This window comes from Neovison vison, chromosome 11 (assembly GCF_020171115.1).
Source record: "Neovison vison isolate M4711 chromosome 11, ASM_NN_V1, whole genome shotgun sequence".
NCBI classification, from domain to species: Eukaryota; Metazoa; Chordata; class Mammalia; order Carnivora; family Mustelidae; genus Neogale; species Neogale vison.
Window position 1 is genome coordinate 28554015 of NC_058101.1, and position 22936 is coordinate 28576950.

Consider the following 22936-nt stretch of genomic DNA (forward strand, 5'->3'; position numbering starts at 1 on the left):
AATTTCTCAGGGGACTTTGCGGAACGTGGCAATAATATCTTCCATATGAATGCAGAGTGAGCGAGTGCTCTCAGATAGAGCCCTCCGAAGCATGGGAAATGAACCAGGTGAGAGGACCGCATTTAATTACAGGCACCTGCTCTGAAGAGACTGGGATGAAAACCGGCTTTGATAAAGCCTCCTACTACAAGTAAATGAAGTAATTGTATTTTAGGTACATCTGAAAGGAAATGCTTTCGGTATTTGTAAAAGCACGAAGATGGTTTCTTCCAAGAAACTTGGATGGGAAAATCTTGAGATTTTTCTCCCAACAGGTTATTGAAAGTTTCTTTTTAAGCAACACACATTTTTTAATATGTTGAGAAATAGAACTTAAAGAAGATGGTATTTCAGTTTACCCTAAGTAATTCAGGAAGTGTAAATCAGGAAATAGTTGACTATTTTTGCACCTTAGCAGAATGAAAAGACACTAGCTCTGGCTTTGATATAAACAGACTGAGACCCATACTTTGAAAGCTGGATAACTTGCTATTTTGTGGGATTTTCTTTTTCAGTTCTATTGGGGATGGAAAGCAGTAATTTAGGTCTTAGATGTATATGTGGGTGTGTATATTCATTCACATATTTTTTCTTTTCAACTACTGATGTGTGTGAGAGTTGGGGGGAGATGTGGAAATGATAGAAATAAAAGATAAAGGAATTTTATAAAATTCTAGAATAAACAAAATTGAGTAAATGTCATTTCCCAGGATTCCACTGAACAGACTTGAAACAATTTTACAATAATGAGTGATCCAGTTTTGGGATAGCAACTAGCAGCACATTTGTTTTCCCAGTTTGAAAAATAACCTAAATCCCAGTATCTTTGGCCCATTTTTCCCATGTAAAGTCCTACATCTTTGGAAAGTTGAGTAGCTGATGCTAATCTGTAAGTAAAGAGCTTTAAACTTGGCCAGAATGGAAAAATGATATTTACCAAGATCCATTAAATTATACTTCATTTTCACAGCATCCTTATGGTGTCCAAATGAGATGGGATGTGATTATGATTACAGATAAACGAAAAGCCTTTTGAATGAGATTGATTTAACTCTCACCAGGACACAGGTTATTTCTTATTTTGAAAACTTGATTACTCATAATGATTGGCAGTTCTACTGAGAGTTTTGAGGGAGAGTTGCAACCACAAAGATTTTGCCAGCAGAAAAATTCTTTTGACAAGCCACTCTGTTCTATTGCAAATAGAAGGGATCTTATTTTAAATGTTCTCCTTGATATTTCTTCTACTTTTTTGCATATTGGATTTACATTTTTTATTGTGATAAAGTACACATAACAGAAAAACTCAGCATCTTAACCATTTTGAAGTGCAAATTCCATGGCATTTAGTATACTCACAAAGCTGTGCAACCATCTCCATCATCTGGCTTCTTTGACTTAGCATAATGTTTTTGTTGTAACTGTGGATGAGCACTTTGGTCCTGTTTGTGGCTGAATAATATTCCATTGCATGGCTACACCACGTTTTAAAATCTGTTCATCCGATGATGGACATTTTGGTGGTTTCCAGCTTTGGCTATTGTATGTGTATTGGATTTTTTTTTTAAATTCTTACTCTATTTGCTCCATTTGTTGTTATTTCAATATTTAGACATTTAAAATCTAAAAGGACATTTAAATTTTTTTAAAGATAACTTTATTTCACTAAGACTAGGAAAGAGTAGGAAAATCTGAGAGAGCAGTGTGGCTGGAAAACCAGAACCACTGTTTGACTGAGTTAATGTGAAAGTAGTCTTCCAAGGAAATGAGTAGGAAGGGTAATCGTAGTATTTTTGTACTTTTTGATTGCCCTCAAGTTTACTCTTCAGTTTACTTGGGTGGGTCATGAATGGAGAGAAATCTGGAGAGCCAGGCTGGGGCAGGAACCAAGATAATGGGCAAGATCAGGCCATTAATTTCTGCAGTAGAAATCTGCTGTAACCACTGTCCCTGGAGATCAGCTGCAGATCAGCTGGAGGTGTGCTGCAAATTCACAGATTTTGCCACTGATGCCTCAAACTCTAAGTAACCCTGTACTTTGAATCAGATTCAAAGTCCCTACAGAAGAGCCTGTCTGGCCATGACTTGTCATTGACTGATACTCCAGCTGCCAGAGGGAGGGTTGAAGGGAATAGCTATCCCCCTTTAGCTTCTGGAGTGGGGTGCCTGCCTTTGTGCCTTCAAATATACTTCACATCAGACACCTGAGTTTATTTATTTATTTTTTAAAGATTTTATTTATTTATAAATAAAACAGACAGAGATCACAAGTAGGCAGAGAGGCAGGCAGAGATAAAGGAGGAAGCAGGCTCCCTACTGAGCAGAGAGCCCAATGCGGGGCTCGATCCCAGGACCCTGGGATCACGACCTGAGCTGAAGGCAGAGGCTTTAACCCACTGAGTCACCCAGGTGCCCCAGAAACTTGAAGTTTAAAACACAACCCCAACTAGTTCTATTTAGTATCTCTTTCCTATGGGTTTTTTTAAGTGTCTGCTGATGGGTCTTGACCTGGAGTAGGCATTGTATGAAGGAGGCAAAGGTAAATAACATCATCCAAGACCTTATAATGTAGTGGGGATGATAGATGAGGAAACAACCTAGAACATAAAGTTGGGAAAAACTTCCAGACTTTTTGTCATCCGAGAATGTTTCATGTAGGACATAGCACATGACTTACTGCTTAAAAGGACATAAGAAAAATAATCAGCTCTAATATTATCTTGATAGTATAATATACATTTATTAGGTTATTCATTTACTAATTCAGTGAACATTTATAGAGAAAAGCATTGTAGTGTATTGTCCCAAATTAATATACTTTAAATCAAATGGGGGGAGGGTCCCTTTTGGAGCTAATTCATCAAAAATGCAGGTCTACACCAAATGACATGTCTTGCAGAGCTTCTATTGAAATGCTTTCCTGATAAGGGCAGTCAAGGGAACACCTGCACTTGGAGTTGTTCAAACCCGAATTATGCCTTCCATGTCTAATGGCACAAATGCTCGGCTCTCAACTAAGTGCTTGCCCAAATGAGAAGATTGAGGTTACTTTGCTGAATCTGAACAACTTTTTAACCCCCATCTCCAGATATCTTGAGTTCACCCCAGCCTGGAATTATGATAGCTATTTGATTAGACAAGGATATAAATCAACCCCTAAGTTCTCCTGACAGTATATTGACTTTGCTACCTACACGTCCAGTATTAAAAACATATGGACATTTATTTAATCAACAAAACAAATCAGAATTTAGGCTGCCCTCTAATACTTGCCAAATGCTCAGTTGAGACATCTGATATTTGAGGAAGTTGGTCTAAGAGAATGTGATTCTTTATGTCTCTTGGCTTCATGAGCTTTATCTCTATATAAAACCAGATCATCTGGAAATAGGCTATTCTATTTTGGCAAAAATTCCTTTATGGGGTCAGTTGCAACATGATTTTATTCCTTAATCTTTTAGAGTTGATCAATAGAAGCAACATCTTCCAAAGAATGTTTCTTTGTCTTGGGCAAAACCACAAAGATAGCCTCAATTATGTTACCTAGGAGTCCCTGATGTTAGGATTTATATTGGACTTTTTTTTTTTTCCCTAAAGTAGACTCCCAGGAAAAAGCTTCTAACTTCAGATTCCATTTGTCATGTAGGGACGGTTTACTTATTGATGGACTTACATGAAGCTCAAAGACAGACTAATCCTCTGTACTCGTAAATCTAGCTCAGATTGCTGGTCCTGTGCATGTAAACCATAGAAAAGAAGCTCAAAATCTTACGGTCTTTTTTTTTTTTTAATTGCGATGTAGTTCACATACCATAAAATTCACTCTTTAAATTATACAATTCCATTGTTATATATTCACAATATTGTGCAGTCATCACCACTGTATAATTCCTAAACATTTTCAATTTGGAAAAGAAACCCCATGCCTCATCGTAATCCCTCCCCATTTCTCCTCCCTAAACCCCTGACAAACACTCATCTACTTTCTGTTTCTACAGACTTGCCCATCATGCACACTTCATAAAAATATAATCATATACCCTTTTTGTCTGGTTTCTTTCACTTAGCATAATGTTTTCAAGGTTCATCCGTGTTTTAGATTATTTGTTTATTTACTTATTTGACAGAGAGAGAGAGAGATCACAAGTAGGCAGAGAGAGAGGGGAAAGCAGGCGCCCCACCGAGCAGAGAGCCTGATGCGGGGCTTGATCCCAGGACCCTGAGATCATGGCCTGAGCTGAAGGCAGAGGCTTAACCCACTGAGCCACACAGGCATCCCCATGTTTTAGTATGTATCAATGCTTCATTATTGTTTATGGCTGAATAATATTCCATTGTATAGGTATATCCACACTGATTATCCATTTATCAATTGATGAATAGTTGAGTTGTTTCCATTTTTTTTGGCTCTTATGAAAATGCTGTTAAAAACATCCATGTACAAGTTTTTGTGTGAACTTGTCTTCGGTTTCTCTTGTGTATATACTGAAGGCAAGGGTAGGAACAAGAATACTAGTTAGAAGGCCATCAAACTAGGTAAGATATTTTGGTGACTCAGATCAGAATGGTAGCAGAGAACATGGTGATAAGTGGTTTGATCCTGAATATATTTTAAAAGTAGATCCAATAGGACTTCCTGGCAGATTGGATGTTAACTGGGAATTGAGAAGAAACAAGAAAGAGGCATCAAGAGTGAGTGAAAGGTTTTTTGATTGAGCAAGTGGGAAGACGGTATTGTCTAAACTGAGATGGGGAATCCTGTAGATGAAGCAGGTGTGGGGAGAAAGATCAGTTCTGTTTTGGACATGTTAATTTTGGGATGTCTATTAGACATCGAAGTAGATATGCTTATAAGGCTCAAGTCTGGATTTTATTAGTGAGGTTTGAGCTGGAACTGTATATTTGAAAGTCACCTGGATACAGATGATACAGACTTATGGGACTGGTGACATACCCAAGAGTTTATGTCTAAATCAAATTTAGACAGAGAATATAAGAAGACTAAGGGCTGGGGGCACCTGGGTGGCTCAGTGGGTTAAAGCCTCTGCTTTCAGCTCAGGTCATGATCCCAGGGTCCTGGGATGGAGCCCCACATCAGGTTCTTTGCTCCGCAGGGAGCCTGCTTCCTCCTCCTCTCTCTCTCTCTGCCTACTTGTGATCTCTGTCAAATAAGTAAACAAAATCTTTAAAAAAAAAATAAAAAAGAAGACTAAGGGCTGAGCCCTAACAAGTGGGAGAAGAGAAGTAGTAAAACCAAAGGAGATGAGAGAGGATAACCCACAGGGTAGGAGGATGTGATATCCTGGAAACCAAGGGATGAAAGTGTATCAAGGCAAGACAGTGGTCAATATATATCAAAAATTGCTGAGAATTCAAGTAAAATGAGGACTGAAAACTGACTGTTGGTTTCAGCAATGTGCATGTCATTGACATTAACAGTTTAAGTAGAGTGAGTGGGGCAAAAGCATAAGAGATAGTGAAAGGAAAGAAATAAAAGATAGTATAGAACTTTTTGAAGGGATTTTGTTGCAAAGAGATGTGAGCAGTGGTTGGGGAAAGTGGGGTTCAAGATGTTTGGTAGCTCCATTTCCCTGGAAGCACTCAGTTTCCCATGGATAAATTATTAATAGAGACCTGCCATCATAGGAATATCATGTTCAGTTACTATTGAATGTTTTTGTTTCTCCAGATTCATTTGTTAATTCCTAATCTCAAGTGTGAGGGTATGAGGAGATGGGGCCTTTGGGAAGTGATTAGGTCATGAGTGTGGAGCTGTCATGAATGGGATTTGTGTTCTTATAAAAGAGATCCAGAGAGCTCCCTCACCCCTCCTACCATGTGATGACACAGCAAGAACGTGCACATCTATAAACGAAGAAGTGGCTTTTTACCAGACACCAAATCTGCCAGGACCTTGATCTTGGATTTCTCAACCTCCAGAACTGTGGGAAATAAATTTCTGTTGGCTATGAACTACCCAGCCTTCTCAGAAGCATGAACAGATTAAGGCAAAAGAGGATCATTTCTGTCAAAAGTCTTCTTTCATTCCACCTATTTATTTTTATTTTATTTTTTAAATTAAATTTATTTATTTTCAGCATAACAGTATTCATTATTTTTTCACCACACCCAGTGCTCCATGCAATCCGTGCCCTCTATAATACCCACCATCTGGTACCCCAACCTCCTACCCACCCCCGCCACTTCAAACCCCTCAGATTGTTTTTCAGAGTCCATAGTCTCTCATGATTCACCTCCCCTTCCAATTTCCCCCAACTCCCTTCTCCTCTCTAACACCCCTTGTCCTCCATGCTATTTGTTATGCTCCACAAGTAAGTGAAACCATATGATAATTGACTCTCTCTGCTTGACTTATTTCACTCAGCATAATCTCTTCCCGTCCCGTCCATGTTGCTACAAAAGTTGGATATTCTTCCTTTCTGATGGAGGCATAGTACTCCATAGTGTATATGGACCACATCTTCCTTATCCATTCGTCAGTTGAAGGGCATCTTGGTTCTTTCCATAGTTTGGTGACCGTGGCCATTGCTGCTATAAACATTGGGGTACAGATGGCCCTTCTTTTCACGACATCTGTATCTTTGGGGTAAATACCCAGGAGTGCAATTGCAGGGTCATAGGGAAGTTCTCTTTTTAATTTCTTTAGGAATCTCCACACTGTTCTCCAAAGAGGCTGCACCAACCTGATGTGGAGAAAGGGGAACCCTCTTACACTGTTGGTGGGAATGCAGGTTGGTGCATTCCACCTATTTTTTTAAATCAGATAAGTTTAGATGATTGTCCCCAATTAGTGAACTCACCATAAACTAGTTTATCTTTCTTTAACTTCATATCCCTTTAATAAGCTCCTTCTCTTTCAAGTCTGGCTTGTCCTTCATCCATGTTCCATAGGCACATTCCTTCCTGCTTCTACCTCTTTGTCCATAAATGTCCATACATTTCCTGTCCAAATCCTTGGGCCTCACTCAGGCCCTAAGACATCTGTGAAGACTTTCTCATCTACATGATGTTTTTTTAATCTGTGCTTCCTGTGGGACATAAAAATTGGCATTACACAATTTCCCTCTTAATTCTGTAATGCCATATATTATTTTTTATTTTTATTTTTATTTTTTTAATTCTTTATTTCCCAGAAAGATTATACAAAGTAGGATTGGCTACTCTTAATTGTGTGCCAGGTTTTTCTGAGTCCTTAATATGTATTAACTCAATTTGTCCACGTTATAATCCTGTAATAGATGTAGTGTTGTTACTTCTATGTATGAGGAAATTGAGGCTCAGATCAAGAAACTTTGCAAGGTCACAGAAAAATATGGTGCCAGGATACAAGTCCAAGCAAAGGAAAAGGGCATCTTGGGTATGATGAGTAGGTCCCCTACGGCACCCAGTTATTCAATAAACATGACCTGATTGATGTGGCCAGCCACCTTCTTACACATAAATCCCTTTTAGTCTTTGTGTGTATGTGTGTGTGTGTGGGGTGGGGGGGCAAGTCTTAATACCATACCACCGCATGATCTTATCATTGTGGCATTTTTAAGTAGACAGTAGTGAGGAGGTGTAGCAGTGGGGGAAAAGTCATCATGCAGGCCAACAAGAGAAATGTTTTTCACTTTCTGAAAAGTCATTTATAGTAATAACGAGGTGCTTGGCGTAATCTAAGTAGAAGTTAGCTGAAGCAAATCCAAGGTGTTATTTTCCTTCACACAGAGGCTTCACAGTTCTTCTAGCAGATGTATAGTTTGGGCACAGGGAATTAGATCCTACATGTTTCCAAGAAGCTGCTGGTTGAGTGATTGCCTGGGTGAGAACAAAATCACAGAGTCCAGTATGTGGCTGTACAGGTCCCTGGAACATGCTAATCTGGGGCAAGGAAGAAGCATAATTTTCCTGAAAAAGTGCTATATCCTAAAAGAAGTAAAAGTGTTTTTTAAGTTCTTCCATGAGACCACTGGGTATGAAGATTAAATAAGCCAAGGGAAGTCTATCAGTTGTCCTGAAAGCATTTCCATATGATCACTAATAGACACTCTGCTGAGAATTTGGGTATTTGTTAGCAAGCTGAATCTCAAATTGTGTCACTTGAGTTAATGAATATTTTATGGAATGAAAAGGAAACTTCTCAGTGATGTAGAGAAATTCACCATTTTTAACTAGAATGGAACTATGGGGGATCCTGAATTAATCAGATGGATTTTCTACTCTCTTACATTCCATTTTGTGCTTAAAAAAAAAGTTTATCATTGGAAAATATTCATATCCTGATTTTTAAAATCAAAGATGGTTTTGCAGAATGAAGTACTATCAAAACTCAACATTTAGCCAAAAATATTGGATCTGATATGAGCAAGAAAATTCTAGAATGAGAAGAATCAATCTCCATAATGTCTCTGAAGGCCTTGGATTCCCCAGTCATCACAATGATTGTAGTATTGCCATTGGACATGAATATGAGTAGTGAGTCCTGGGAAGTTAAGAACATGATTTACAACTTGAATGATCCATCAGAAATTGACCAATGAGGTTTGTCTTATTTCTGTTAGAAGTCCTTATATGGCAGCTTACTTGTTCTGGAACATAAACCAGGAGACTCCTGGTGATGACTAACTTTGGTTCTGACACATTTTGCATATTGTCTTTCAAACCTACTGAGATTTGGCTTGCTTTTACCTCCAAGGCAGGACTGCTGGTCACTCATCTTATTATCTGCATGACAGACCCACTGGCCTTTTTAGGCCTTTTCTTATTATCTATACAGTTTGGGCTCAAAATCCAGTTTCTTACTGTGGCCTGTAGGACACTGGCCCCTACCTCCTCTTTTTGTTAGCGTTCTCTGCCTCTCCGCTGAACTTTAGACACACTGATCTATTACAGATGTTCCAACTGCAAACTCATTTCCTGCTCAGGGGCTTTGCCCTCGCTCTTCCTTCTGCTTGGAGTGCTGATCTGTAGACTTCCACAGGATCACCTCCATCTCATCGTGCCTGCTTCAGCTAGTATATCAATGACTTAAAAAGGTCCGTGGCAACCCTAATTGAAGCAGCTTTCACCCTCACCAATTCTCTGCTTATTTTGTTTTCTTCAAAACACAGTATCAGGAGTTATTTTTAACACATTTGTAATTTGTTCCTCTTACTAAAATAATAGCTCCTTGAGGAAGGGGCTTCACCTAATACAACACCGTTGCGTTGTCTCCCTTTCCGTTCTACCTTATTAACCCCATAGTCCTGTGTTAGCCTTTGCACATCTGTCTGCATCATTTGTTTAAGTTCTGCTAGGGCAATGTTCCTTCTGAGATCCAGCTCACTTCATAGCAAAAGCCGCTTCAACACTCACTGATTAACCCAATGTTTCTTTCGTAAACGTCCAATCTAATGTCTTGTCTTCAGATTTTTATTTAAATTCTAGTTCGTTAATATATCATGTAATATTGGCGTCAGGAGTAGAATTTGGTGATTCATCACTTACCTATTACACCCAGTGCTCATCACAGCAAATGTTCTCCTTAATCCCTGTCACCCATTTATCCCACCCCTCACCCACCTCTCTCTGTCAACCCTCAGTTTGTTCTGTGTCCTGAAGACTCTCCTATGGTTTGTCTCCCTCCCTCTCCTCTCCCCCTTCCCATGCGTTCATCATTTTTGTTTCTTAAATTCTACATATGAATGAAATCCTATGGTATTTGTCTTTCCCTAACTTATTTCGCTTAGCATATCCCCATCTCTAACCCCATTTACATTGTTGTAAATGGCAAGATTTCATTATTTCTGATGGCTGAGTAGTATTGTATTATATATATGTATATCACAACTCTATCATATCTTCTTTATCCATTCATCAGACAATGGACACTTTGGCTCTTTCCATAGTTAGGCTACTGTTGATAATGTTGCTATAAACATCAGGGTGCTTGTGCCTCCTCAAATAAGTATTTTTATAACCTTTGGGCAATTACTTAGTAGTATATTTGCTGGGTCATAGGATAGTTCTATTTTTAACTTTTTAAGGAGCCTCCATACTGTCTTTCAGAGAGGGTATACCAGTTTTCATTCCCACCCACAGTGTAAGAGGATTCCCCTTTCTCTGCATCCTTGCCAACATCTGTTGTTTCCTGTGTTGTTCATTTTGGCCATTCTGACTGGTACGAGGAGTTATCTCGTTGTGGTTTTGTTCTGTATTTCCCTGATGAGTGATGTTGAGTATCTTTTCATGTGTCTGTTAACCATCTGAATGTCTTCTTTGGAAAAATGTCTTTTCATGTCTTCTATGTGTTTTTTTTTTTTTTTAAGATTTTATTTATTTATTTGACAGGCAGAGGTCACAAGCAGGCAGAGAAGAAAGGAGAGAGAGAGAGAGAGAGAGAGAGGGAGGTGGAGGCAAGCTCCCTGCTGAGCACAGAGCCTCATGCAGGGCTCAGTCCCAGGACCCTGGGATCATGACCTGAGCCGAAGGCAGAGGCTTTAACCCACTGAGCCACCCAGGTTCCCCTCTTCTGCACATTTCTTAACTGGATTATTTGGTTTTTAGGTGAAATTCTTTATATATTTTGGATATTAACACTTTATCAGATGTCATTTGCAAATATCTTCTCCCTTCCCTAGGCTGCCTTTTAGTTTTGTTGATTGTTTCCTTCTCTGTGCAGAAGCTTTTTATCTTGATGAGGTCCCAATAGTTGCTTTTGTTTTCTTTGCCTAAAATTTGTACAGAACCACAAAAGACCCTGAATATCCAAAGCAATCCTTAAAAAGAAAAGCAAATCTGGAAGCATCATGATTCCGGACCTCAAGCTATATTACAAAGCGGTCGTAATCAAAACAGTATCATACTGGCATAAAACCAGACACGTAGATCAGTGGACCAGAATAGAAAACCCAGAAATGGACCCACAGCTATATGGTCAACTAATCTTTGACAAAGTGGGAAGGAATATCCAATGGAAAAGACTCTCTTCAACAAACGGTGTTGGGAAAGCTGGACAGCAGCATGCAGAAGAATGAAACTGGCCCCCTTTCTGTTGGGGTTAATGTAGAGCATGAAATCAGCCATAATACCTGGCTTGCTAAAATGTAACACAGAGGCCACTGGGGGCAGGGAGGGTTTTGGAGAAGGGCATAGGCCTTTGGAATGCTGAGGCCTATGTGACCACTCTGCTGTAGGAATGCCATGGGGAATTGCCTTCCCCAGAGCTTTCTTAGCCCAACAGTAGCCCTTTGATCTAAGATGTATGCATTGGCCCTTAGGCTATGTTTAGTAGAACTCGTAGAACATACAGCATATTGTATCTTTCCCATAAACAGATATTCCCATAAACAGAATTTCCAATAAACTCCTAGTTCCAGTAAGGCCCCTTGTCACACACCATGTGCTTGAAAACAGTGATAAGGATTTGTGATTATCTTGAAGGACCAAGAAAAGCAGGAGCAAAGAAAGGCAAAGGGCCTTTGTCTCTGAGCATTGACTCCCTTGTCTTCTCTCTTTCACAGCAAAGTTTAGAGTAATCTTTCATCTGTACCGGGATTGCTGGCCATTACCGGCACCCTTCTCATGCTATACAAAAAATAAATTCAAAATGGATGAAAGACCTAAATGTGAGACAGGAAACCATCAGAATCCTAGACAAGAACACGGGTAACAAATTTTTTCAACCTTGGCCATAGCAACTGCTTATTAGACACATCATTGGAAGCAAGGCAAACAAAAGTCAAATCTAATTTCTACCCAGTTCCAAAAACTAACAAAGAAATATGTAGAATCTTGATTCTGAGGCACAATAATCTCTTTAACTAAAAAATTTCAAGGTCACTTGTAACAGACATTTATTATGTTGCTTCTTTGTATCCCTTCCTTTTAGGGACTCCTCATTCTTATCTTTGGGATCCTAATGCAAGCTGTCATCTTTGTACATGACCCACTTTTCTTGGCCTCAGTGACTGGTTGAGGGGTAGGTACCTAAAACTGAACTAGTCAAAGGACTTCCAGGTCACAGTGATTGAATTTTGGGTGCTTAAATTCCCTCAACGAGATCTGTTTTAGGTGTTGCTGGCAGAGAAGAATTCTTTCCTTTTTGGTACAGAGATGAATGGATTTGAGTTTAGAAGGGCAAGTAGTCTGTCCCTGGGTTTGTGGAAAAGTCATTTGTCAGTTGGAGACAATAAAGCCCCCCTCCCATCACCTCCTGTTCTGTCTCACAGAAGTGGAGTTGAGAGATGGAGGGTCCTGAGGACACTTGTTTCCTTGGTACTAGCCATTGATTGACTGATTGATAACATTTAGTGTTTGATTACTTTAGTAATCACTATTGTAGTCATTGATTACATTTCTAGCTTTTGATACTCAGATATTCCAGTGCTCTTTTGGGTACTAAAATCCTGAATTTTTTGGTTTGTATAAAACTATTACTGAATATATACATGAAGTATGTGTATATATATTTTAATCCCTAATGTTTAAATTATTTAACCTTTTTTTTTTAAAGATTTTATTTATTTATTTGTCAGAGACAGAGGGAGAGAGAGCGAGTGAGCACAGGCAGACAGAGAGGCAGGCAGAGGCAGAGGGAGAAGCAGGCTTCCTGCCGAGCAAGGAGCCCGATGTGGGACTCGATCCCAGGACCCTGGGATCATAACCTGAGCCGAAGGCAGCTGCCTAGCCAACTGAGCCACCCAGCCGTCCCTAAATTATTTAATCTTTATCATGATTCATAGTCTGTCTTAATTGAATGAAAGCGTATTTTCTATACTTCTATAATATTCAAGAAGAGGAAGAAATGGGCAATTGACAAAGCAACACTTCTGTTAGAAAAATTAATTCTACTCTGGTTTGCTGTCTTTCTGAACTAGTTGAATAAAAAATGACATATTGTAGTTTAAACTGGAAATCTCTCCTTTTATATAAATCAACTGAAGGAAACAAAAAGCATTTTCTTTGAGACTAAACATAGGTTGCTGTCAATAAAATGTTGAGTCAATAAAATATTTTCTTAAAAATAATTAAAAGATAATTCAAAAAGGTTTTCTACAAGTTGTCAGAAAATCAGTGGAATTTTTTGAACATAAAACAGCCTAAAGGAAATAGTTGGACTAGTGTAGATTCTGAAAGAGGTAGACACTTTTCTTAAAAGTATACTTACAACTGGACACCATTTACTCATTTTGCTTTATGACATTGAATTTTAAAAATGATCAAATGATATTTTAATTTAAAATTTTTATGATTGGTTAATATTTTCACTTTTAATGAAATGTTTATTTTAAAAATAGTCCTTTATTTTTATTAATTTTATGTTCTAACTTATATTAGAATGATAGTGTATATTTAAGAGTTATGTTTTACAAATTTATATTTTACTTCATGTTATGATTTTATAATTTTAGATCAATATGGATTAAACACCTAGTATCATTGTTTTTTTTTAATTTTAAGAAATATCAATACTGTGATTTAATTTAATTTCATAACTTTCCCCTCTTTGCTTTGAGATAGTTTTTATCACTTATACTTATAGATCATTGCCTAGTATAGCTCTTAGGCTTTACCTCTGAGACAAATGAATAAAATGATATATTCTGAGTTAGGATTTCAAAAATATTTTTAAAATACTAGGTTTACAGGACACCTGGTGGATCAGTTGGCTAAGGGTCTGCCTTTGACTCAGGTCATGATCCTGGGGTCCTGGGATCCAGCCCTGCATCAGGCTTCCTGCTCAGCGGGAGCCTACTTCCACCTCTCCAGGTCCCCCTACTTGTGTTCCCTCTCTCACTATGTCTATTGGTCATAAATAAATAAAATCTTTAAGAAATTAAAAAAAATCCTTTGGTTTACTGGAAAAATTAACTCAGACTATATGCTCTCCTTTCTGCTGGTGGGAATTTTTCTGTATAAAGCATAATCTGAGGTGTCTACCAGGCAGATGGTTCTACAGTGGTATTCATTCATGTCTTATTTGAGACCTATTGTGTCTTTTTGTCAAAATATCCAGGTCATCCTCTACTTGACAGAATATTATAACTAGCTTTTAATATTGACATGTCTATAGGAACCAAACCGAGATAATAATATGGCAGGACTCAAAAAAATATTTCTGGGGGCGCCTGGGTGGCTCAGTGGGTTAAGCCTCTGCCTTCGGCTCAGGTCATGATCCTAGGGTCCTGGGATCAATCCCTGCAACAGGTCCTCTGCTCATCAGGAAGGAAGCCTGCTTCCCTTTCTCTGTCTGCCTACTTGTGATCTCTGTCTGTCAAATAAATAAATCAAGTCTTTTTAAAAAAACTACTTCTGAATCTAAGTAGCTAAAGGTTTAGTGGAAATGTTCCAAATTCTGAACGGGATACTTAGAATTGCAAACAGTGTATCTTATCTACTACAGTAGGCATTTATATTTCACGACCAGCCGCTAATAATGAGGTTGAAAACTCAGATTATTGTTCCCCAACAATAACCATCATCAAACAGACTTTGTCCTTCCCTTGCAGTGTGTAACGTTTCTAGGTAATTGCTGCCCTCTTCTCTTGCTGCCAGAAGTAAAGAAGCCCTTGGTTTCTGGGCATTGGTGCTGACCTTCATTTTTAAGTCAACAACCCCAACCTGATGATAACCCAAGTGTTAAGTGTCCTGTTAACTAAATACCGAGTGTCTTGATCAAGAGTAGGCAAAGGATAGGTCAGCTGTCTGGAGATCTGGTTGCTTTCCTAAGCCTTGAAGTGTATCCTTCCTTTCAGAATATCAGGATGTTTTAGAATTTTTTTTTTTTCTTTCCAATTTATTTATTTTCAGAAAAACAGTATTCATTATTTTTTCACCACACCCAGTGCTCCATGCAAGCCGTGCCCTCTATAATACCCACCACCTGGTACCCCAACCTCCCACCCCCCCGCCACTTCAAACCCCTCAGACTGTTTTTCAGAGTCCATAGTCTCTCATGGTTCACCTCTCCTTCCAATTTACCCAAATTCCCTACTCCTCTCTAACGCCCCTTGTCCTCCATGCTATTTGTTATGCTCCACAAATAAGTGAAACCATATGATAATTGACTCTCTCTGCTTGACTTATTTCACTCAGCATAATCTCTTCCTGTTTTAGAATTCTGGATGAGTTCGATCTTCTCATTTCCGGGACAGGGGAAGAATCATACATTTATTGTATATGTCTTATGGCCATGTAATTCAAGAAGCAAATTTGCAAACCCTTTTGCTTTTCTGTGTTGTGTTGCCTTTAGTCCCAGAGCAGGGGGGCCTTGCCCTGGGCGCCATGATTTAGAGCAGTGGTTCTCCACCAGGCTTAACTTTGCCCCTTAGGGGGCATTTGGAAATGTTCGTAAGACCTTTTTAATTGTCAGTCCAGGAGCGCTGGGGTGGCTGCTAACATCTAGTGGATAGCAGTTGGGGGTGATGCTGAACGTTCCTACAGAGTACAAAACAGCCTCACACAGTAAATAATTATCTGGTATAAAATGTCAATAGTGCCAAGGATGAGAAACCCTGATTTAGAGGGACCACTCTGGCCTTCCTCCACAGCCATGCCTCACCCCAGGGGGCAAGGAGTCTGTCCTCCAAGGAGTTATGGCATTGGGTGCCTGGCCCACGATCTAGAGCAAAGTTCTGGAAGTGTAGTCCCATACCAGCAGCAGCCACATCACCTGGGATCTTGTTAGAAAGATTGCTTTTGAGGACCTCAGACCTAGCAAATCTGGGGATGGGGCCAACAAGCTTTGCTGTAACAGGCCCTTCCGGTGATTCTGATGAATGCCAAAGTTTGAAAACCACTGTTCCAAGGAGTCCAAAATGCTGTATTTGAACCTAAAAGATACATGTTGTCAAGATGGGGAGATTAGAATACATTTTCTTTAACAACTTGTTAACTTGATTTATAACGTCTAAATATGTTGACTTATGGTATTGGGCCTCCATTTTTACCCTTACTCACAAATGTTTGGGATGGGTCTGTATCTCTTTCCCAATTTTCTAAGGCTGTCAAATGAAGGCATTGGATTAGATTGTTCCTTCATTTCCTTCTCTCTATATGATTTCATCGCTACTATAGAAGCATTTAGGTCTGATTTTATTCCTGCACACACTTTTTCCCCCCAGCTGGGCTTGTCTTTTTATTTATTTTTTATTTAAATTCAACTAGCCAATGCATCATTAGTTTCAGATGTAGAGTTCAAGTGTATAACACCCAGTGCTCATCACATCACGCCTGCACACACGTTCTTAGGATTCAGCGACCTTGATGCCCAGCCACTGCTAAAATGTTTATTGTTCTGCTCTCTACCCAACAGGATTTCTTTAATTTGGTAAAATATGGAAAAAAGATAAGTCAAATGCATACCAGTTGTCAAAATTTGAGCCGCTAAGTTCCAGATCCCTTTTCATAGCATGATTTACATTATATACATAGTTATAAAATTTAAAGCCACATATACATATATTCTTGATGATATGTAAACTGGCATTAGTCTTTCAAAATATTGATCAAAATTAAGTAAAATAATTTGATCAGAATTTTTTGATCAAAATTAAATTTTGATTCAATACTTTTATTAATGGGAAATTATTTTTATTTTCAGGAAATTATTTTTATTTCTACGAAATTATGAATGTAGGCAGAGGTGAATAGTTAGGGGTGTTAACTGCTGCTTTTTTGTTATAATAAGAATTAGAAATAACCTACATGTGCATCAATAGTGGATTGGCTAAGTAAGTGTATGTACAGCCATATAATAGTTAACACTCGGGAGCTATAAAAGGAACAGAGCGTGTGCTGGTAATGAAAGGGGACCTTGTAGTGTTTAAAGTCTTAGGAATAGTACTCTGGCCTCAGAGCACAGGTCATCTACTCACTATGTGACTTTGGGCCAGTTACTTACTCTCTTCTTGCCTCAATTTTTTCATTTCCAAAATAGGGATTAATAATGCCTACTTTCCAGCATTGTTGAGAGGATTAAATAAGGTGAAATGAGTTTGTCTTTCAGCGCAGTTGACAAATGTCAACTATTATTATGGAAAAACTTCCAAGATAAATCACTAAATAAAAATATATCAATACAATGAGTATAGACTAAAAAAAAGAGTATGTATATGTGAGTTATAGCTAGAGCTTGGCAAGGACACTCTCAATTTACAGTGGTCATTTCTACACATCTGAGATGGGAAGAGTATTTTTTTCATCATATAATTTTTGTTCTTTTTTTCCATATATATTACTTTTATAACCTTAAAAATTATTTAAAGAAGAATAAGAAAGAAGGAAATCACACAGTTGCTCAGATCCTGTATGATGGCAGAAATAGAACCATATGGATTCACTGATATTTTTTTAATGAGCCATAGAATGGCACGTCTGGTGCTGAAAGATTTATTTTTGTGTGTGAGAAGCATTCTAGGGCTTAAGAGTTTCATGGAAAACTAATTTTTATAATGACATCCTCCTCTTCTTGATGATGGATTTCTTGTATTTTCCACTTGACATAACTAAGAGATTCAGACTAAATCACCTTTCTTGTTGGAGGTTAATGAATGAAATGCAGAAACATCCCAGGTGCAATGGTCTGTGGAGACCTTTCTCAGGGCAACTGAAGGTGCCTTGTGGGTTGAAAGACTGAAGTGTCCTTTGCCATGATTTTTCTATCCACCATCGTGCAAATCCTACGCTGAGCAGACTTCCTTGTGTGAGTCCCTTTTGCCCTATAAATACCCACTTCAGGAATGACTTAATTAAACAACAGATCTATCTTCCTTTGGCTTTTGGCCAAGTGCCTGGATTTAGGAGGCCCTCAAGCTCTTTGACACTAGAAAGGGATTCTCAGGATGCAGGTATCAGGAGGAACACCGTCAGTGGTGTTTGGGACCTGTGTCTGACTTCTGATCGCTTTCCTCTCACCTGTGTCTCCACACACAAAAATTCTGAGCTTGACAGAAAGCCAGACTCTCATTTTGGTCAGGGAAACAGAACTCTTCATTTTGCAGCAGGTTTTGTGAAGTCTTCAGTGTCCCACCGTTCAAGTTCCTGAATACTTTTCTGTCTTGTGGAACACTTCTTACAGTGTGGTTGGGGTTCATGCTCTGTGTTTTAAAATCAAATGGTTAGAATGCATTCATGAAGGGCTTTGCCTTGTTTTTTCTTTGGCTACTCTGTCATCAAGTGTTCTCTTTAGAGGGCTTTCCTCTTTTATAAGTAACAGGATTTGTGGAAGGTTTGGTTCCTTTGTTTTCTATTATGAGATTATAATAGTTTTTAATTAATAATCAGCTGAAATGTTCATTTTTCTTTCAATGCTGTGGAGTCTAACCTTGCTTCCCTTCTTGTGCCTTCCCACCTACCCTGCCCACCCCCTTTTTTTTGAAAAACGGCATCCCGTTATTTGAAAGAAAAGTCACTAAGCCTGCAAACTTGATGCTACTACAACTTCAGGATTTCCAGGTTCATTTGAGCTCTGAGTGCTGCCATTCTTCTCACTTATCTTTTTTTTGGGGGGTGGGGGGCGGATGTCATAACAGGCATTTGCACTCATTGACAAGATGGCAAAATCTAGATTATAAGCATGTAGTTGAATATATGAATAACATGTATTCATGGAAATTCTTAGGAAATTCTATGTGATGCCTTTAATAACTTATAAAATTTGAATTCGATTTAGTTAACATACAATGTATTATTAGTTGCAGGGGTAGAATTTAGTGATTCATCAGTTGCTTATAACACCCAGTGCTCATTCCATCACATGCCCTCCTTAATGCCCATCACTCAGTTACCCCATCCCCCACCCACCAGCCCTCCAGCAACTCTCAGTTTGTTTCCTAGAGTCTCTTGTGGTTTACCTGTTTTCATTTTATTTTATTTTTCCTTCCCTTCCTCTGCATTCATCTTCTCATTCATCCTGGATACATTCCTCCAAATATTTCCACCAGGGAATGAATCCATATCATGCACCCCTGCCACCCCCAATTTTCATTGAAGGAACTTACCTTTTACTTGAGAAGAAAGATAGAGGCTATCTGATTTGAATTCTCTACTCCCCTCCAACTTCAGCAAAATACAACTTTCCTTCCAGGTTTGGAGGCAACTGTCTTCCTTCTTATCTAAATTAATTCCTCCACCTCTCTTACCCTTGGGCATTAGGTGATGACAGTCCAGATGGTTTTCTGCAAATATGGATTGCCTAAAATAACCAATTATTTCATCTAGAATAGAATATTTTACACAAAACCTGAATACTTTTGAAACTTAAGGTTTTAAATCTTGGATACCGTGTAACCGTATTTATTTGAATGATTGAATGAGACATTCACAGGAAAATATTGATAGAAGTTGACTAAGAATATAGGTAAGAACAAAATAATGTTAACTTCCATCTCTATTTTCTAGTATTAATTTTTAGTACATGAAGATTTAGCAGTATGTTCAAAAACTTCATTATAGTTTTATACTGTCCAAATAGACACTAAGTGGCCATCAATTTCCTATACTTTTTTTTTTTTTTAGTTTATTTACTTTATTTTAAGGTATTGCTGCACTGCAAGAAAAGAGGAGGGAAAAAAATCCCAGGCAGATAAACTAGTGTCCTTTTTGTCATTTCTGCCCAAAGTTGCTCTCATTTTTAAGATATTGGAAATTTCACGTCATATACATTAGAATTCTAACAACTCATGAAGTCCAAACGCATGTCAGTGGAGAGAATGATTACAATTGCTGTAACCATTTGGATCTTTATTGCTTTAGTATACTTAGAGTAGCTTCCTCTCTTGCTGATCACATTCCATGCCAAATTTCCATTATCAATTTCCCTCTTTGAATATTGACTTATAATGCAATGCTTTTTCTGAAAGATAGTGAGTACTAAGGAATGAAATTGTCTGGTCAAAGATCACTGTACCTTGAATATGTCATTCTTATTTGTCCTTGTATTAGAGAACCATCTGTGACGGAACTGGTACAGGAACAAGAGCAAGACCAGCTGTGGCTGACATTACACCCCAGCTGGGAGAGCCTCAATGGGACCACTTTGCATGAACTGCTGGTAAAAGGGTAAGGCCCCTTGCACAAGAGCTGTGCAGAGTGGATTATGGAGCAAGAGTCTATCATCAGGGACCTGCTCCTGTTTCTAATTTAAGATAATCCAAATTTATCAAGTCAATAAAGAACTTCCATCGAATGGTGACTTGCCCTTATATGTCAACACTGTTTGGCTTTATCTCTTCTTTCTAGACATAGATCATTTTTTCTCTTGCTAACTATATGATTTTTTAATGATGATTACAGAAACTATGATGGGGAAGGAAGAGGAACTTGGGTTCTAATTTTGGAGTTTTTTCCACATCCAATTCAAAGTAGATTGTCCTATCTGCAGTTTGTACAGTTGCTACATGAACTAGTTAGCAGGGAATTGAAGTAACGAGAACTGGTCAAACTTGGACAGTCTGAGGGGGGAAAACTGACACAAAATGAAGTTATAATCAAGTAGCCTTACAAGTATACTTCTGAAAATTTTCCCTAAAAAAATCATGACACCTTGAACAAGGCTGTCTCCCTTGTCCATGGATGGGGATATGGGAGTATGGAGGGATATTAAAGGAATTAACACTTATTTAGTGGTTATTACATTATAGGGTCATAGCTACAGAATATTTAATAACTTGATCAAAACTCAGAGCCCACAGTGGGCTCTCAACTCAAACCAAGTTAATCTCATTCCAAAGCTTTTAATAAGTGCTAGATAAACCACTTAAGAATTTCAAAGAAGAAATCGAAAGGTAGGCCTTTTCTCTTTAAAATGTCCTGAAAATTTCCCCATAGACCAAACTCTGCAGCCAAATTTCTGAAGTACTTCTTTCAAAACAATGACCTGAGTCTTTCAACAGAGTGATTTGTTTCCGTAAATTGCAAATGTCAGAAAAGATCTTTTAAGCTTAATAGATAACATACATATGTACATTTCATTGTAAACTGGGAGTTGGTAGAACTGGTTCTACTTCCGGCATTCTAACTAGATTTGTGATCCTATATAACCACAATTTCCTATAAAAAAAAAATGGTACAGATAGCTATTGCTGTTTTTTCCTATTTTTACAAGTTGTGATTTTGGGATTTAACAAATAACTAATTATTGAGCATCTCTTCTCTGCCAGGTTCAGTGCTAGGTTGTGAGGGGTTGTAGGAGGGAATGAGGGGGATAAAGGCCCTCTTCTCAAGGAATCTATACTGTATAGGTGGACAGAGAGACCATAAGCTAGTAAACAAAATGAATTTCAGATATTTGGAAATACCACAATGAAATTAAGGATAATAAGATAGAGAGTAAGGAGGAAACAGGATTTTAGGTTGTGGGAAGGCAAAAAGCAGACATGCTTTTCCTGTATTATATAATTTATTGATACAAATAATTACACATGCCTCCATGCAGATTTAGCAAGAAATAAAATTACAATAAATCCTTAAAAAGGAATGTGGACATGACATATTTAGGGATTTTTTTTTTCCTGAGAAATCTAGGATACTAAGCGCATTGTAATATTTTTGACGGTCCTAAAGTGTCTTTTGTTTTTTTAAATTTATATTGTGAATAAATGCTTTATGATTGAAAGAGAACTTTGTGATTGAAATTTAATGAACCCTGAAGTGAGTTCTCTTGTGCAGCCACATTGATAAATGTTTAAACATGGCCCATGTTCTTACCTTTAAAGGTTAACTATGATGTTTAGAAGGGTCTTTCTTTCCTGAAGTTACTTCCTGTTAAGTTTTACTGAGTGGTTCTGATCCCAGCATCTAGAGTACATGAAATAATTTAACCCCCCTTCTTTCTGTCAGCCAGTCATAGATCCACATTTTAATATCACAAGTCTCATCAAGATACCCAGAGCTAAAATTTAGTTCCTTTATCTGTTTTCTAAGTTTTGAAGTAATATGTTCTGTCAGATTTCTTGTAAATACTTTTGGACATCCAAACTCTCTCTGTGATCATAAAGACTGACATGCTCCTTCCTCACCAAGGATTCTAAGAAGTAGCCTAATTCCCTCACCTTCTTCTCGCTACTTTGAAAAATCATGGTTTGAGTCAATATTTTGGGTGGTGCTACCAGCCAAGATGAAGTGGGAGACTTTGCTAACAGTAGTTTCTTTTCCCACCTAGGTGAAATTATATTATGATGATATTAAATAAACTAAAAAAGTGTACACATTTTCCATATACCTTTATTTTAAAGATGGTATTTGACAACAGTGCTGTCTCAAGAATTTCTGCACGAAGTACAGATAATTGTTACTCAAAGAATATGACCTCTGGGAACTGTTGAACCTATGTCTTGTTTTTCACTGGTAAAGTGTTTGAAGTGAATGATAAATATATAGCTTAACATTATGCCATTTTATGTTTCCAAATCTAGGCAGGCGTGTCATAGCAGAAGTAAGATTTCTCTTCTGTGTACTAAACAAGGTAAGAGAATTAGTAGTGTAGCTATGGAATATGAGCTTAATTTAACTGGACTGGCTCAGGGGAGAAAACAGAAACTTGCACTTAACAGCAAAGATCCACGTTTGGTGCTGGGTTTGGCGGTGAATCCCACATTGTCTTTCTGGTTCCTTGATAGACTGTGGGCGTCGCCCTGCTGCCCGAATGAACAAGAGGATCCTTGGGGGTCGGACAAGTCGCCCTGGAAGGTGGCCATGGCAGTGTTCCCTGCAGAGTGAACCCAGTGGACATATTTGTGGCTGTGTCCTCATTGCCAGGAAGTGGGTCCTGACGGTTGCCCACTGCTTCGAGGGGTAAGCGGCACTTTGTCCTTTGACTTTGCCTGGATTTGATCATTTTGTCCCTTGGGCATTCTTAGAGACATATGTCATTTTTGAAGCCACTTCAATGCAAAAGCCACAGTTGATCTACTTC

At 38.3% G+C, this 22936-nt stretch overlaps 1 protein-coding gene across 1 annotated transcript in view; it reads left to right on the forward strand.

Moving 5' to 3' along the window:
- CORIN (corin, serine peptidase) overlaps positions 1-22936 on the forward strand; it is a 263664-nt gene that overhangs the window by 215544 nt on the left and 25184 nt on the right. The window contains exons 17-19 of the mRNA XM_044224366.1: positions 19966-20082; positions 22437-22486; positions 22641-22815. Coding sequence (XP_044080301.1) covers positions 19966-20082; positions 22437-22486; positions 22641-22815 — 342 coding nt within the window. The remainder of the gene's footprint in view (positions 1-19965; positions 20083-22436; positions 22487-22640; positions 22816-22936) is intronic.